The 18,490-nt window shown below is 38.4% G+C and overlaps 1 protein-coding gene across 5 annotated transcripts in view; it reads right to left on the reverse strand.

The window, feature by feature from the left end:
- Positions 1-516: 516 nt before the first annotated feature.
- LOC308694103 (NACHT, LRR and PYD domains-containing protein 3-like) overlaps positions 517-18,490 on the reverse strand; it is a 46,939-nt gene continuing 28,965 nt past the window's right edge. For all 5 annotated transcript variants that reach the window (XM_081371390.1, XM_081371391.1, XM_081371389.1 and 2 more), the window contains exons 12-16: positions 17,930-18,103; positions 11,723-11,896; positions 3,572-3,745; positions 2,337-2,510; positions 517-1,922 (exon numbers count right to left, since the gene is read on the reverse strand). In XM_081371390.1, coding sequence (XP_081227516.1) covers positions 1,907-1,922; positions 2,337-2,510; positions 3,572-3,745; positions 11,723-11,896; positions 17,930-18,103 — 712 coding nt within the window. In that variant the 3' untranslated portion in view covers positions 517-1,906. The remainder of the gene's footprint in view (positions 1,923-2,336; positions 2,511-3,571; positions 3,746-11,722; positions 11,897-17,929; positions 18,104-18,490) is intronic.

An 18,490-nucleotide genomic window follows, 5' to 3' on the forward strand; every position in this document is an offset into this window, starting at 1 on the left:
CCCTACTTTCCCCCAAAAAATCAGTATTTACAATATATTTACAATCAGGCAAACAAACTGAAAAGGGCAGTCCAAATCAGTGTCAGAAACAGGCAAAGGGTCAAATATACCAACAAAGATATTCAGATACAAACATTGTTCCATCCAAACAAACAAACAATACTCACAGTCTCAAATACTCTTAACACTCTGAAACTCACAAAATACTCTTAACACTCTCAAAATACTCTTAACACTCTGACACCATAGGGTCGTAACAGTAGCCATTGTATAACAACATGAAATATTAATTCAAAATCACCTACGTGCATTATAGCTGCGTATTTATACTCTAGAATGCTTTGACGCGCTTCCACGGCGGTTCTAAGGGGGAACGTCTGTCAATTTCACCAAGTGGTTAAAACGTATAATTTAATATAATAATTTAATAAATAATAAAAAACCTTTTGGTGAATTACTAGAAAATATATTTTTTCAAAAGTGGCTTAAATCTCCTTTATGTTTTCCTCTTTTTCTGGTTGGATTTAACTCTTGTTTCATCCCTCAGGCTTACAACAATACAAAAAATCATTTATGTGTTATGATGAATTATTCAAAGATATTTAACCTTGCCATTTTTTTCCTGTGTCTATAATCTTATGCTATGTTAAACACAAACCCATGATATTTATGTTTTCTGTTTTGTTTTTTTGTTCAAGATACAACCATGGTATTGTTCCCTGAACTTGTGAACTATAAGTTCTACAATAAAAAAAATGATATGAGCAATAGGTGCACTAACACCTCATTACACCAGTAACTCCACAACCCTACCTAGAACAGTTTTCCCCAGCGTTTGCAATGTTTGTAATGTCTGTACAAAAGAGAATGAATTGCATTGCTAGCCCACCCCAAAACTTACACACAATAATAATGATAAATGCTGACCAATACTTAATTATATTACTTTTTTTTACAAAAAAAATTATATATTTTGGTAAAACAAGCTAAATGTAATGTTTTGTCATATGACTTAGATAAGCATGAATACACAGTAGACAAATACAGCTGATGTGAATAAATCTAAATTTTCATTCAAACCATGAATTAAAAATAACAACTTTTAATGTAAGTGAACTTACAACAATTCTCCCATAAATCCATTATAATAAATGTCATATTTACCTGTACCCTTCCTACCTGTCTAACAGGTAGGAAATATACAGAAATTGATTAGTTTTTGGAAGTTATCAAAAAGTCTGCACTGCATAAATTAGAAATTATATATAGATGAATCCTTATTAAAGCTACGAAAGTTTAAAAAAGTTCAAAGTTCATAATCATGAATAAGAGCATGATAAAGTAACACTAGCGAAAGGATGACAGAAAAAAAGGATGCTGCATTAATTGCGTTAAATATTTTTAACACATTAAATTGAACAAAATTCATGCGTTAATGTGTTAATTTTGACAGCCATATTAAAAACACAATGTACATTCTCAAGGCCATTGTGTGTGAGTTTGAACTGATTTTTTTTCTTTCATAATCATGAAAAATAAATCCTTCATTGATCTTTGTCTCCCTCTGTTGGTACAATACAAACACAAACATATTCAGGCTCTATATTTACTCTCTAACAAAACTTTATTATACTTTGTGTTTATACAGATAAAGTTGTTAATCTATGAATGAGAAACTGTAATTTGCTGCTGTGAAATAAAAGGTGTTTCACTGCCGCCTCATCAAGTCTGGCAGAGGATTGTTGAAATCTATATAAAGTCTTAATTTAATTTAATTTAACCAATGAGAACTAATGAACTCATATTAAATTAAGACACTGTATCTTCAGTCTCTGTTGATTCTGTTGACTGTGAGTCTGTAGTGGATCCTTATTCACCATCTGATGATCATCAGAAGATCAGACTATCATTTAGGACTAGTCCTAAAATAAAACACACAAACAGTCACAGTCAGTATGAGACATTACGTCTGTCACATAAGAAAACTTAGCAATAACTAGATTAATTCATTCTTAAAACTTAATTCATTCTCAAACATGGTAATATAGCTTCTATCTTAAGTCACTTTACAAAATCAAAAGGAAAATAAAGGTCACTTTCACGCAACTGACAGCTGATACAGAACCAGTAGAAATTACTATTACACTCCACTACAAATTTAATATCAGTTAATAACAAACAACCCAAATCTCAGATTATCACACACAAAGAGACAATTAAAGGGTAAAAGCTGAAAATAACTATACATTTTATTTTTACAGTCACAACACAATGAGCAGAATTAAACTCATATTAAAAAGAATTTATCATTTAAAAAATTAAAAGAATATTGTTACCATAGTGTCTCCAGTTTATAATTTGGATCATTCTTCAGATCAGAGAGCAGTTTTACTCCAGAGTCTCCTAGTTTATTCCCAGACAAATTCAGTTGTCTCAGGTGTGAGGGGTTTGATCTCAGAGCTGAAGCCAGAGCAGCACAACCTTCATCTGTGACACCACACTCATACAACCTGTAGAGAATAAAGACACACTCTTCACTCTCTCAGATCAGACACACAGATTAGATCAACAAGGACTTTCTCATGATCACATTCAAACTAACTGATGATAAGATGAGAGATACATAAGAAAAATTTAATCAATTTAAAATAGAATAAAGTCAGTTCCTCTGAAATCATATTCTTCTTCGTTTTGCCCCCTGAACACAATATTCAGATACTGAAACTCTGACATCAAATTATAATACAGATTTATAATAGTGATTAAGAATAATTTATATTAAATCTATGGCTCTCCTAGCAACAAATGATGTGAGAATCACCGTAAATAATTTTTTGTACATACATTTACTATACTCCCTCCAATATCCCCCCAATAAAGTATGGGCTTATGGTCTTATCATGAGACTCTCAGAGGCCATGTATCTCTAGCATTACCAACTGTCCAAAGTTGCACTCATGTTTATGCTAATAACTTTTGAACTGTAAGGGCTAGAATTTTTTAGAATTAAATTTTCCTCTGATACCTTTGGCTCAAGCCGATTCGATTGCACCCTATGACATCATTTTCCGTCATGAAACTTTTTATGCCATTTTGAATTTCAATACGCAAATCTTTGCGTAATCTATAAAGATTTCTATAGATACGGTGATATATCGTTATTGTGAATTCTTTTGGCCACAATAATCATGTAGTGAAAAATCTGATGCTGTGACACACCGCTTACCCTTATTGTGTTGCAGCTACAATTTTGAGGCAATGCTCACACTTTTGCCAGGATTGTCTGTTTGCACAAGTACTGCAAGGTAAGTTGATTTACACCAAACATTTGTGATGTTTGAAAAAAGAAAAAAACTCTTCACTGTAACCCTTTCTACTTTATTCTAGAGGATAATAATATATTAGGTTCTAAATGTTCCTTTTCAGGTAGAAGACTCACCCCTGCCTTCTATTGCTGGCAGGATGTGACGGTTCAAGCAGGAATGGGGCTTACACCAAAGGATATTTTGTATGCACTATCTTCATATTAATCCTTATTCACTCATAGTCTTAATGGTAGAGACGATCTTACCAAAGTTTCTGCAGTTCGCAGCGAGGATTCTTCAGTTCAGCAGAGAGCAGCTTCACTCCTGAGTCTCCTAGATTATTATATGACAGTGTCAGTTCTCTCAGGTGTGAGGGGTTTGATCTTAGAGCAGAAGCCAGAGCAGCACAACCTTCACCTGTGACACCACAATCCAACAACCTGTAAAGAACAATGGCACACTCTTAACTCTATAAAAAAGGAAAAAAGTCGTCTCACCAAGGCTTCAAAAATATGAACATTTAATAACAGACTCATACACAGGTGGTAACGTTTCAACCGCGTAGGCTCTTCCTCAGACGAAGCACACAATTGAAGCAACATATTGCTATGGATGTGCATGCTTTTGATCTGATTTTACACTCTTAACTCTCTCAGATCAGCAGAGACTTCATTATCAAAGAGAAACCAATAACAAGCTCAAATCACCATGTTAGATGGATCTTGGTCTGTGTCACAGAGCACAAAACATTATCATAACACACCTGCAGTCAAAATCAAGCAGGACATTTTTTTTTCTTAATTGTATGCTCAATTTTTGCAATATCTATTTTTTATACAATTCATTCAATATGTCATTGAGTTATTTTCACTGTTATTCTAAAAGATTATGGGCCCTATTTTAACGATCTGAAATGTAAGTATCAAACGCGAAACACGAGTAACTTTGTGGGTGGATCTCTAAAACGGGTTGGTCTGAAGTAGCTACATTACTTCTAGGTGTGGTTTAGGCGTAACGTGAAATAAACCAATCGGAGCGTCATCTCACATACCCTTTAAAAGCAGGCACGCTTGTTCCATGGCAGATTGCTATTATAACGGCAGATTTAACAGGCGCACGCCAGGAGCTGTTCACAGCCGAGGAGACCGAAGTTCTTGTCAGGGCAGTAAAAGACAGAGAAGTGACATTGTATGGGGATGGGAGAAACCCACCCAAATTAGCTTCGGTTAAACAGCCGTATAATAATTTGGGTAAATGTTTAAGCTAGATTTATGCCTATCTTCATGGACACCACAATGATTTCCCTCGTGTGGAATATTTTTCCATGTAATTATGTATGGTTTGCAAAAATGGCAACTGCTGCGTCTGTGTAGATGAGAGAAGTAAAGTGTATGCCCGTTGTGTACACGCTACATTATGGCCAAGCATGCGCCCTTAAAATACTATCTGTATAACGCGCCACTGACACTGGCTAGGTTTTCCTCTTTTCAGTGCACCGCCCCCCCCGGAGCAGAAGTTCATTCCCTAATTTACCGACGTGCATCCCGCATGCTGTCATGAATAATTAGGACCAACGTCTTCTCATTGAATAAGAATGATTATGACACTTATGTGTTATCGATGTACTATGGTGTTTGGCCATGTCATAATCTGTGACACTGACACGATGTAACCTGGAAAAAATCTCTACATTATCCAGTTTTCTCCTACGATTTCACGAGTTCACACTTACAAATAATCAGATAAAGTAGTATGCATATTTGGCATGCTGTCCGAGGAGAGGGAGATCGGTATTTTGGCCCGAACCCAGAGTTCCTCCGCCATATTTCTGGTAAGGAAAGTAACCAGAAACGAGTGTGAGGAGACATGTTGATTGCTGATTGTTGACAGCTGGTTGGAATGATGTGATGATTGGAATGATGTGATGATTGGATAGATAATTTGAATGTGTTCATCCCTAACTTTGTTAACAGAACATCATTGAAATTAACGGAGTGTTAATCATGACTGTGCTGAGATTGAGTGTGTTAAAAGTTAAAAGATTTCAAAGTGTGTTCTTCAGTGTAACTATCAGTGCTGCAGTAACACCTTAATAAGGAGCAGCTCATGTGTTCAGACATTTACATATCAATGATATAAACTCACAGCAGCAGGACAAAGAAAGTAAACGCTTCAAACAGAAAATTATTAATTCTCTTACATCATATGAACAGACGTGATATTAAATTGTTGAATGGTAACTTGATCATTCACATTAATCTGACATCGTTAGCTTTTATCTAAATCATTATCACTAGCACAACACGCTAGCAATGCGCTAAGCATTTTGCTAGCCTGTTAACCTGCCATCCATGCTTGCCATATTTTCCACTTGAGCCTTTTACAGGTCCATCAAATGACTGGGGTGTAGGGCTGTCACTTTTTATTCGATATTCGAATATGCATTCGAACATGATGTGAAATATCCGAAATCAAACTATAAATAAACTATCCGGTTTTTAAAGTGCCATGTTTTACGCATCTTTTGCGCATCTTTTACAGTCTATTATTAGTCTGGTTTGCTTTTCTTTTTTTTTTTTTTGCCATCTCATCCAGTAGCGGCCGCTCTAAACCGATTGTAGCGTAGGCCTATGACCAAAACATGCGAATAATAGCCAATAGCCAGCTTTTTTTGAAAATGGAAGATAACGACAAGACTAAAGAGACCGCGCTGTAATTCCTGCCTATTACACACACACACGACCCAAGACGCGTGTCAGTAATCGAGTTCTCTTTCGGGCTTGAACAAACCACAACATACAAATTATGCCAAATGTCTGTTTTGTTGAGTGTCCTCATAAGAGCAGTTTTAAATTATTTAAATAAAGTCTTAAATTAACGTAGAGATGTGAGAAAATGCGAGAGAGAAAATCAGATCGCGTCTCTGACGCAGCGGCTGGTCTTAAAGTGTCATTAAAAAGGTAAGAGAGTAAATTACTCACTCAGACCCGGCGCCATGAGGATTATTATACCGGTAGCCTAATAATCATGATTGCACTCCGCTATCTTTTAACATCTCCGACGAACGGCTTTTTCACGCAAAAGAAAAACTCTTCATGAAGCGCAGTGAAATTCAGTGACCATGTGGCGTTTCCTGATGGATCGAGGTTGTTCGTTAACTTAATTTTACATTTTAGCCTACTCGTAGATATTCGAATATATTCGAATACATTGCTTGATATTCGATATCTGTTCGAATTTGATTTTTCTCAAAAGTGACAGCCCTACTGTGGTGAGTTGGATCAGTCAACAAACACGGTGAGTCATGTCATCTTCTCCTGTTATTGTCACTTGCACTGCCTGCCACATGTACGGTATAGCCTTCTCTGTCAGCGAAGAGTGTTTCACATGTAATAAATGCAGGGAATTAGTCAGGCTGACGGAGAATATTTCAGAATTATAGACACATATACAAACTTTAATTGAGGATAGTAAGAATGCAAGGGCTTTAGGGACTGCTTTGGATGCGACTAGCTAAATTCACTGTGTACATTGTTCGGTTCTGGCTGTAGAGTCGTGAGACGGCATAGTCGTGGGGTAAAACACCGCTCTCCAGTTCCGATTAGAACATCAAACAGGTTCTCCCCACTCAGTGACGCACCCACTGAGAATCCTTTTGAAAGTGTCCTAGTTATAGGTGATTCTATTACACGGAACGTGAAAATAGAGACACCAGCCATCATAGTCACATGTTTGCCAGGAGCCAGAGCACCTGACATCAAAGCAAATTTAAAAGTGTTGGCTAATTGTAATCATAAATTCTCTAAGATTATAATTCACGTCGGCACTAATAATGTTCGACTTCACCAGTCGGAGATCACTAAGATTAACATTAAAGAGGTGTGTCAACTCGCAAGTACAAATTTAGAAACTGTAAATTGCTCTGGACCCCTTCCTGTTCACCAGAGTGATGAGATACTTAACAGACTGTCATCATACTCTATGTTTGGTTGTCTAAGTGGTAAACAAAAAATAACAAAGGATTCAAAGACAATTGGAAAAGAAAATAGTCCAAAACCCTGGTACAACAAGCAAAATTGGGCCCTCAAGAGAGCAGCCAGAAAAATGGAGTGCAACTGGAAGAAAACAAAACTAGAGGTTTTTCGCATTTCGTGGAGAGAGAGAGTACGATGCTAGAAAAAAACTGCTATATCTGCTTATTTTTCAACCCTCTTAGAATAAAACAAACACAACCCTAGGTATTTATTTGAAACAGTGGCTAAATTAATGAAAAATAAAGCTTCTACCTCTGAAGTTTCGAAACAGCATAGCAGTAATGACTTTATGAGCTTCTTTACTTACAAAATTGATAATATTAGAAAGAAAATTATAACCATGCCTCCGTCTACTACAGTATCGCATCAGACAGTGCACTGTAGTCTCCCTGAAGAAAAAGTCCATTCATTCATTGCTATAGGAGAGGAAGAATTGTCTAAACTTGTTAAATCATCTAAATCAACAACATGTATGTTAGACCTTATACCGGCTATTGAAAGAGATGATTCCAGAGGCCATAGATCCTCTTCTTAATATCATTAATTCATCTTTGTTAACAGGATATGTACCAAAAACTTTTAAGCTGGCTATTATTAAATCGCTTGTTAAAAAAACGACAAATTGATCCTACAGAATTAGTAAATTACAGGCTGATCTCGAATCTACCTTTTCTGTCAAAGGTACTAGAAAAGGCAGAATCCTCACAACTATGTTCCTTTTTAAAAATAAATAGTATCTGTGAGGATTTCCAGTCAGGATTTAGACCGTACCTAACTACTAACTCATAGTAACTCATACTAATTCTAACTAATAGTAATGAGACAACTCTCATTAGAGTTACAAATGATTTGCTGTACTAAATCAGTACTAGGACTGTTGCTGTTCACGCTGTCCATGTTAAGGGATGCAAACACATGTATGGTCAAAAAAGAGAGAGGTTATCGAAGCCCTCACCCCGCGGCAAATATCCAGATATTTACATAATTGTGATGAATTTAATCCTTTGTAAGATATCATTTTGCAGTTAACACCTTTAAATATTACATACATTTATTATTATGTATTTTTATTAAACTTAGTGAGTGTATAAATCAGCAGCAAAAAGTAATTCTTGAAAAAAAATCTGCACAGTAATTTTATAAAATCTAAACATGTTAATAAAAACAAATTATTATTAGTACTCTTATAAAATTCATTCAAGCAATCATGCATTTCACAATTTTATATTTATCTATGAATGTCAAGAATTCAGAAGTTTATTTATATAGCCTACACTACACAACACAGAAATAACAAACAATTAAATTATGCTTATTTTAAATGTATTGTGCAGGCTAGGTATAAAAAAATATAGGCTTTTAATAATCTTTCAGTACACAAAACCATGAAAATATGAAACTCTTCAAAACAGAGCGCACAAAGCGCGTATGCGGATCGCGGGTGCAGAATGATGTGCTCAAAGCAACATGTGCTGCACAAGTGCGCATTTAAAAGTTCACGGCACAAAGCGAAGGAATGTCGAGTGCACAAATCCTAGTGTATATCTGTCCAACAGTTTATTGATCATTTGTTTCTTCACAGTTTTAAATTCCAGTTATTGTGCGTTTGATGCCGATTCATAGTCCTTGTGATGTGTGTGATCTAACAGGCACACGGTAGCGAGTCGTTTAAAAACAGCAACAAACTCCAACAAAATAAAGTCATTTTATGCAAATCCACAGCCTTTTCTCTACAGATCAAGCATTATAATGTGAATATATCAAATTGGAGAGAGTTTTACCGTGCATCCTGCTGTAACCGGACGAGGCGCACGCGCTGTTTGAATACTGAATAGAGAATGATTGACAGCCGCAGAGGAGGGAAAACGAGTTTCTGTAAATAGACTTCTGTCCCTCACATTAAGCTATGGAATGGCTTCAGATGACTGTCACCCAAAGACATCCAAACTGACGTGAAAAAAGCGGGAGGCGCCGAAAAGCACGCTGTTTGCATCCCTGCATGTTACCCTTGGGAGATATCATATCATGAATGCAAAGCTGATATAATAAACTGGATTCGTAATTTCCAACTACTTTATTCTGAAAAAACAGAACGGTTAGTTCATGCGTTCATGACCTCATGGCTAGATTATTGTAATGCTCTAATGGGTGGTTGCCCTGCACACAATAAACAAACTACAGCTGGTCCAAAACACAGCAGCTACAGTTCTTACTAAAACCAGGTAGTATAACGGTTCTGTCAACACTGCATTAGCTCCCTATAAAACATTGTATACATTTTAAAATATTGCTGATTACTTACAAACCACTAAATGGTTTAGCTCCCCAGTACTTGAGCGAGCTCTTAACACATTATGATCCTTCACGTCTATTGCGATCTGAAAATTCTGGCCAGTTAATAATACCTAGAATACCAAAATCGACTGCTGGCGGTGGATCCTTTTCCTATTTAGCACCAAAACAGGAACAGGAACAGGAACAGGAACAGTCTTCCTAACATTGTCAGGGAGGCAGACACACTTTGTCAGTTTAAATTTAGACTAACAACACATCTCTTTAACCTATCATACATTACCAACACACATTACCAACTTCTATAATTCAAATCATGTCAAATGTTCAGCTGCATAAATTAGGTGAGCCGGAACCAGGAACACTTCCCATAACACCTAATGTACTCGTTACATCATAAGAAGCATTAGTCTATGCTAATATTAGTCTCTCTGTCTATCCCCATGTTTACCGTATTCTCCTGGATCTAGGCTGTATCCAGATCTGATGAAGGGTCTACGCCTAGACACGACGACAACGCAGCCCAGAAGTGTCAACTAGACTCTCCCCTGTTAACCCCTTAAACTCTTTGTGTAATTTTGGAATTCCGCATGAAATTGGACATACCCAAATCTGATGGCTCCCCTTACCCACATACAGTGAAGTAAATACAAAATATTGGTGTCATTTTATAGGAAACCCTTTAAACAAACAAAATCAAGTGTCAAATGTAATAAAAACTATTGTATGTGTTTAAAATATCAAAAGAAACACAAAAAAGTAGGCGCTTTTTTGTGTTTTTTTCATTGAATCTTTCTTTGAAAGTGTATAACTGTGGTATTGTGTGCAACAGCTACCTAAGTTCCATTTGATTCCATTAGATGTCGCCAAGCACTGAAAAAAATATTATGTGTCTAACATTTTGTGAGTGAGTGCAAGAGTGAGATCTGTAATGCGTGCACGACTTTAAATGCGTCCAAACTGCGCGCCGCAGAATATAGGTAAAATTGCGCGCTGAATACACTGCGCGCTCTCAGACTCTGGTTGGTTTAGAGGAAAGGTGTGTTCACGACATGTTCACGTAATGGTGAGATCAGTAGCTCTCCAATGATGCGTAGTTCGTCATCATCCGTCGGCGATAACATATATCATGTGGACATATCATGTGGATCGACTGCCATTTTCATAAGGATCGACTTATTTCCTGCATTACTGGCCTAAATGAGACATAACGATGGATTATTTCTCAAGCGAAACTCACATAAAGGTGAAAATGGACTCATTCTGAAGAAAACAGTCTAAGGTGAAAGTCTTTGTATCTTATTGACTACTTTTAGCTCAGACATGCTGTAATTGGAGATGAAATGCTACGTTTCTCCTAGTTTGTTTACAAAAATCAAAGATGTACTTCGCGACTCATTCTGCAATCATTTGATCTGTTGTATTATGTCAACTAAATAAACCATATAGCAAAAATCCTGAGAAAGAAAGCTTTTGTTTGATATATGACTTGCCTTTGTTCATCAAATTTGACCAATGCCATCAATATTCAAATTCATAATCACACTTATTTTTGATCGGTATTTCGGTTGCGGGTGGAGGAATTTAAACATTTAAATTATGCGATATGTAAAATGAATGAAAAAATTATGGTTTTCTGTGAAAATTAGAGGGTCTAAGCTTTGTAATGATATCACATATAAAAAAATAAACTTAAACTTGACATATGACTGTTAATGTTTCATCAGGACCTTTAAATATTAAAGGACGATCATAATAACGATCTTAATAACGCAATTGCAACCCGGTACCGGGTTTACGGGTTTAACAGGTTAAGGCTTCCTTCCTTTTCCTTTACCACTGTACAGATAAAACGTTATCAAAATGATTCCAGTTCCTATAGGTTCGCACATACCTAAAGATTAAACACGTAATATGCATGTGCATGTCGTCACCACTTTCACAGATTCACGTTTTTGAAGTTTACATGGAGATGATAAAATTCTAAATTCTAAACTTGCATCTTGGAACCTATTTCAAAGTTTGTGTTCTCGAGCCACCAAACACTGTTGTCATGCAAATGAACAACCAGAACGCATTAAAAGATCTTACCTCAAATTCTTCAGTTCACAGTGAGGATTCTCCAGTACAGCAAAGAGTGGCTCTACTCCTGAGTCTCCTAGTTTATTCCCAGACAGATCCAGTTCTCTCAGTTGTGAGGGGTTTGATCTCGGAGCTGAAGCCAAAGTAGCACAACCCTCATCTGTGACACCACAGTTCATTAACCTGTAGAGAACAACGACACACTCTTCACACTCTCTGTAACCCATATGTTTTAAAGATTACTAATAAAGCATCTCTGTATGAAATAAAGTAGCTAATATTCATCTAATCATATTCACACTAACAGTGTTATAGATGGAGATAGACACTGAGAAAATGTGAATTTGAGCAATATAAATGTGGCTTATATGCCGCAGTTAGCCAGTGCCACTTTCGTTTTGTTGGTTACCGTATTTTCCGCACTATAAGGCGCACCGGATTATAAGGCGCACCTTCAATGAATGGCCTATTTTATAACTTTTTTCATATATAGGGCGCACCGGATTATAAGGCGCATAGAATAGAAGATACTGCAGTCAAACGTTTGACTTGGTTTGCGTTATGCAGTGGTCACCAACCTTTTCAAGCCTAAGATCACATCCAAAGTCCAAAGGTAAACCAAGATCTACCACTTGCAAAAAAATATGAAAAAACAAGTGGCTGAGCTGTAAAACCTTGTTTATACTCGACGCGTCCGCATGAGCGCGTAGGCAATAAAAAAACAATATCCATCTGCTCGGGCAGATTCGGCTCAAAGTCATGCATCTCCGGACGCCGAGGCGCGTGCGCGGCAAAAATGACGTCATTGTAACAGCGCGCGCGCCTCCGTGTGCGAAGATGCATGACTTTGAGCATTATCTGCCCGAGCAGACGGATATTAGTAGTATATCTCATCACACCGGCACCCAGTTTGCGCGTCTTAATCAGTTGTATGGTCTGGTGTTCAGTCTAAAACAAAACAGTTGCGTCAAGTATAAATGCCTCGTCTGTATGGGGAGTTGCGCGCGCAGTCAGCGGAGGCTCGCGCCTCCGTTGCCAGGCGAAAGTATAAACAAGGTTTAAGTCAGCGGTTGTTTTATCCATATATAAGGCGCTCCGGATTATAAGGCGCACTGTCGTTTTTTGAAAAAATTAAAGGCTTTTAAGTGCGCCTTATAGTGCGGAAAATACGGTATGTTTATTTATACGATTAAAGTTACATTTAATGTCTGCCTCCTCCTTCCCTGAACTTTGCTAATAATGAAATAGCCGCAAGTGCTGAAATGCTCATACAGGTCACTTTATTTGACTAATTTAAATTGTGGGGTAGCACAGTGTTGTTTTCCTTGGTCAAAACAATTTCAACTTTGTGTTATGATATGTTATAACATTACTCTGTGTGTCTGCTTGGTCGCTGGCATGAGACACTAATTTCACATTGCAGTAAGCTAGATTGATTTTAGAATACCATATTAATAAAAGACGGATGACTTGTGTTGCTAAATGGCATTCAATTAATTAAAAAATATATTGTTTGGTAGAGAAAATGCTGTATTACTGTTACTACAAATATAGCTCTTTCTGATTATGCTATGTCAGCCACTTAGTACAAACATGTTACCTGTGGTAAATCAAGAAAACAAGGTATTCAAACAACAAGACTAACTGTGTTGAGCTATATAACAATTATTATTTTCCTGCTGATAAAGTTAACCAAACAGTTGCTCATCCGTCTAATAAAACACATATGGCTAGATTGCACCAACGCAAACCCTCTTTTAGCGTTAAAAAAAAAACTACTGTCCGGATTTACTAAAGACAAGCAGTGAAAAATTAGCTCTGAAAAGGTGTGGACGGTGATTTTTGTGGTTGACCTTGTTGCATATGCATTTGTAAGAGTTTCCCTTTGACACACAGAATTTTTGGGAGATGAGCATTTAAATGAATCACACAAGGTGATTTACTAAGATTTGTACTAGTCAATTTACTGGTATTTGCACCATTATTTACCATAAACCAGATGTTAATTTGCGCTGCTCTTGATAGATTGTGCTAATCACTATGGAAATTATCCCACTGCGTCTGTGTTCTTTAATTTTGCACGTCATCAGTAGATCACGTGCAGAACTTTCCACTCCCATCTGCACTTGCAATCACGCTAATTTGCCCTCTTTAGTAAAGTTCCGGAAGTCGAGGGTAATGTGGACATGTCATTGACAGGCGACACAATGACAGGCCGTTACACTGGTTAAAATTGAAGATTTCTCTGGATTTTAACATTTTTGGAAACATTTTGTAAAATGCAAATACCCAAGTCAACAAAATATATATCATTCCTCTTCAGTTATCAGAAATTAATATTCTTCATTTTGCTTATCTTTTTATACCTCTTTTCATCATCATATTTTCGATAGTTTATTTGTTTGTGTACTATTTTTGTTCCATTAGTTTAGTTTTGTTGTGTGTAAATCGTCTCAGGTTACTTTATTGTAACCCTGTTCCCTGAAAAAGCAGGAATGAGATGCTGTACTGGGGCTGGTTTCACAAAGATAGGCTTTGACTATGGCTTAGATATAGTAGATAGTCAGACTTCAGATAGACACCTAAATCAGACCTTTGCACAAAGCACTTAAGACTCTGACTATCTTAAGTAGGACTACACTGCAATGCATTCTGGGTAAAATAAGACACTTTTCAAAACAAAAAACATGGCGGATCGAGTAAGCGCATTCAACCGCTCAGTGCAGTTTACCCCAGCGGAAAATATGTGTTTGTTGGAGGAGTGTAAATGACGGAGTATGTTTTTATGTTTCCACTGTTCGATCGCGCCCGTGCCTCTCTCTCTCTCTCTCTGACACACACACACACACACATTCCAGCATTGCAATCTTGACATCGAAGCCTGTTATTATGCAGCGTTCACACCAAACGCGAATAGAGCGTCAAATTCGCATTTAGTTCAACGCTTGAACATTTTGAATCCATTCGCGATAAAGCGAGCGATTGAAGCAAAATAAACGGGCATTCAGAGCTATGACTCCACTATGACTGTACTAACGTTACTGCTACCCCCTGTTTGAGCAGTCACAGTGTATTGCATTTCACGCATCGCCCGTGACGCCTGCGTGAAAGGGAGCGCGTCGATCGTTGCTCGCGTTGACTATGTAATGGCCCTAACAGTTACAAGGACATTTTACTTGGGAATGTAGTAACAAGAAGAAATGTTTAAATTATGAGCCATTTTCCCTTTTCTTTTGGCAGTTTGTAATGTAACTGATTGTTACTGCTGGTTGCCAAGGTAACAGAGTCTTAGACCTAAGTTAGCCTGAGGGTAAGGTGTCTGATTTTTTTGGTCAAAATTAAGTCAGTCTTTATTTTTGTGAAACAGTCTAACTTGCATTAGACTAGTCTATGAACAAATTTTAGACTTGTCTAACACTATAGGCCGGTCTAAAATAGCTTTGTGAAACCGGCCCCTGGAGTGATTTGGGAATACATCTTTGTATGACAAGCTGTGAATAATTTGTGTAACACATCAATTAAATTGACATCAAACTTGACAGCCTCAGATGGTGACCTCATTGGAATGAACGCTTGTCAGAGGCTATAATTAGATGTGCCGCAGGTGCATCCTCGGGTATGACTTTGTCTGAAGATTGGTCCTGGGACATCCTCAGAGCGGCAAAGAAGTACAGCATCTCGTTCCCCCTTTTTCAGGGAGAAGTGGAGAGGACATTGCGCTGTCCCTTGAGAGGCGAAGAGGACACCACTGTTTCGAAAAATCTCTCCCAAATCTGCTTGCAAGTGTGTAATTCACCCTAAAGGACAGGAATTTATAGGAAAACCTGCACTTAAAGCAGAACCTGCTGCGCTAGACTGCTCAGACGGTGCGAACACAGTCCGCCACAATGATTTATGTAGGTGACTACCGTAGTGTTTTCCACCCGCACTAGGTCATGGTAGCCCCTTTACTGGAGGAGGAAGTACTTCAGGGCTAGAAATACAGCCATCAATTCAAGGCAATTGATGTGCCAATCAAGATGATGACCTCACCAGATCCACTAGGCTGGGAGGCCACCTAAGACTGCTCCCCAGCCCGTATGGGAAGCATCTGTTGTTAGCATCTGACAACATTAGCATCTGCAATGACAACACGCACCTAGAGTTGGACTCAAGGTGAGAGACCGGAGTCTGAGCCACATAAAAAGGGAATGAAGCCGGAGCGCATAAAACTTCCCATAAACATGGATTTTAGAAAGGGAACGAAACACTCTGCGTGTGCCCTTGCCCTTATTTGCCTATGGGGATTGGCCCTTAGATGAAATCCCCTTGCTTTGAGCCACAGCTGAAGTGGTCTCATGTGCAAAAGGCCCATAAGAATCACTGTGTATGCAGCTGCCATGAGACCCAGGACTTTTTGAAATTGATGAACAGTAATGTCCTGACCAAGCCTGATGTTGCTTAGGGTGTTAAAATGGTCTCAACATGAGCAGGAGACTGTTGTGCCCGCATGGTGACCGAGTCCAATTTAAACCCTAAGTATGTTGCCCCCTGGGAGGGACAGAGAACGCTTTTCTTGGCGCTGCATCTCAACCCCAGAGAGACAAGATGAGCGAGGACTGATCTATACGTCGAAGCGCAAGCTCTTGAGACTGGGACAGTGCGGGGTGACAAGGCTAGACCAAATGGAAGAACACGATATTGGTAAGCTTCGCCCCTGAAAGGGAATCTCAGGAACTTCCTGTGTGTTAGCAGGATTTCTATGTGTAAAATATGCTTCCTTGAGATTGAATATGACGAACCAATCGTGATGTTGGATTTTCAACACAATCATCTTGATAGTTAGCATCTTGAACTTGAATGTTCTGAAGGAACGATTCAAGTCGCGAAGATCTAAAATCGGATGCAACCTCACATCATTCTTAGGAACCAGAAAGTACCAACTGTAGCAGCCTGACTCTCTTTCTGAGAGGGGAGAATGTTCCATGGCCCCTTTGCCCAGAAGAGATTACAGCAAATGCGCCTGCTCTGGTACAGTAGTGGAGACCACACTGTTGAAACTAAAATTTAAGTGCCCCCAACTAAGCAAGCCAAAGGTGACAGTGGCAAGTAACCAAAACTCCAACAGAATGGAGAAAAAAACCTTGGGAGAAACCAGGCCAGTTCTACTCTCCAGTCCTCCAGTTTTTTATTATTATTATTTAATTTACGACCCAAGAAGAGATAACCGACAGAATTTTTCATGCTGTCAAGTTCTCCAAAAGGGGTTCCAATTTCAATTCTTACTGTTGGGGGGATGTTAAATGTTCTGTCCTGAGAGATAGCAGGAAGTGACAGAACATTCAACATTTCACTGTCTCTCAAATCACCAGAGGTGGCGGGAGTTTTGGAGTGGTTTTGTGAGGATGTTGGGAAAGAGCTGGTTGATGTATCTTTACATGCCCCATCCTGAGGGGGAACACCCCCCACAGACATGGGCACAAGCCTATTAGGACTTCCTCTTCTAAGAGACGACAGTATTAACATCAGGTCTCTTTTGAGGCTGTTGAGTGCGACGAGCCGACCCTCAGTCTTTATGAGGGGGACCACCACACTCTCTTTTTGGGCCTCTCTTCTCTGAGAAGGACCAGGTTGGGGCTGGAGCACCGACAGCCCCTCCCCTTGAGTCTGGTGAGGAAGAAACTTCACAAAAGCCACTTCATGTTTCTTAACCTCCTAGAATCTGCTGATTACTGTGTTAACAGAGTCGTCAAACAGACTGGAAGGTGAGGGGCGCACCCATTGAATTAGCCGTCGCCTAGTCTATGGCTCGACGAAGCTCAGAGAAGGCTTCTTCGTCGATCGTACCAGTCGCACTCAAATCCTTCAGCAGATTAGCCTGGTATGCCTGTAACACCACCAGTCTGACCTGCTGCTTGAAACGCTTTCCCCACCAGCATGGAAGTTGTCCTGCATGGCTTTGTAGGGAGATTTGGTTTCTTTAATGGGGTCATATGATGGTTCTAAAAAGAACATTATTTTGTGTATTTGGTTTAATGCAATGTGTTTACGTGATTTTAGGTTCAAAAAAGTAATTATTTCAGATAGCAAACACATTAACTGTGATTGTTGAATTCTGCGATTCATGTAAAATCATTAATTACAATCCTAAACACTCTGATTGGTCTCACTATGAACTATTTAAAAATATGTCTCTCTGAGCACCAGATCATGGGACGATCAGAGAGATTATCTTACCTCAAATTCTCCAGTTTGCACTGAGGATCCTCCAGTACAGCAAAGAGTGGCCTTACTCCTGAGTCTCCTAGTTTATTCCCAGACAGATCCAGTTCTCTCAGGTGTGAAGGGTTTAATCTCAGAGCTGAAGCTAGAGCAGCACAACCTTCATTTGTAACGCCACAATAACTCAACCTGTAGAGAACAATGACACACTCTTCACTCTCTCTGTAACCCATATATGTTTTAAAGATTAAAGGCACAATATGTAACTTTTTTGCTTTAAAAATAGCAAAAATCACTATATCTATGTTATATATTTTTTTAGTTGTGTACTTACATTATCCCAACTGTTTCCAACAACTTTCAAACTAGGAGAAATTTTAATTTAATTCGAAGACACGGACCGTGTCTTTATTTCCGTTTTGTCGCAGTCAATGGCATCATATCCGCGTTGTCCCTGGTTTCCGCTCGTGCTGCCATGGCAACCAGAGCTATGAACCAGAGCCCTCTGATAGTAACCAAAGCGACAGGCGTGGACCACTGTAGTTCGCAATGTTTATTTGCACGCTGTTGTTGTTT

Source organism: Scardinius erythrophthalmus (genome assembly GCF_964197995.2).
Source record: "Scardinius erythrophthalmus genome assembly, chromosome: 7".
NCBI classification, from domain to species: Eukaryota; Metazoa; Chordata; class Actinopteri; order Cypriniformes; family Leuciscidae; genus Scardinius; species Scardinius erythrophthalmus.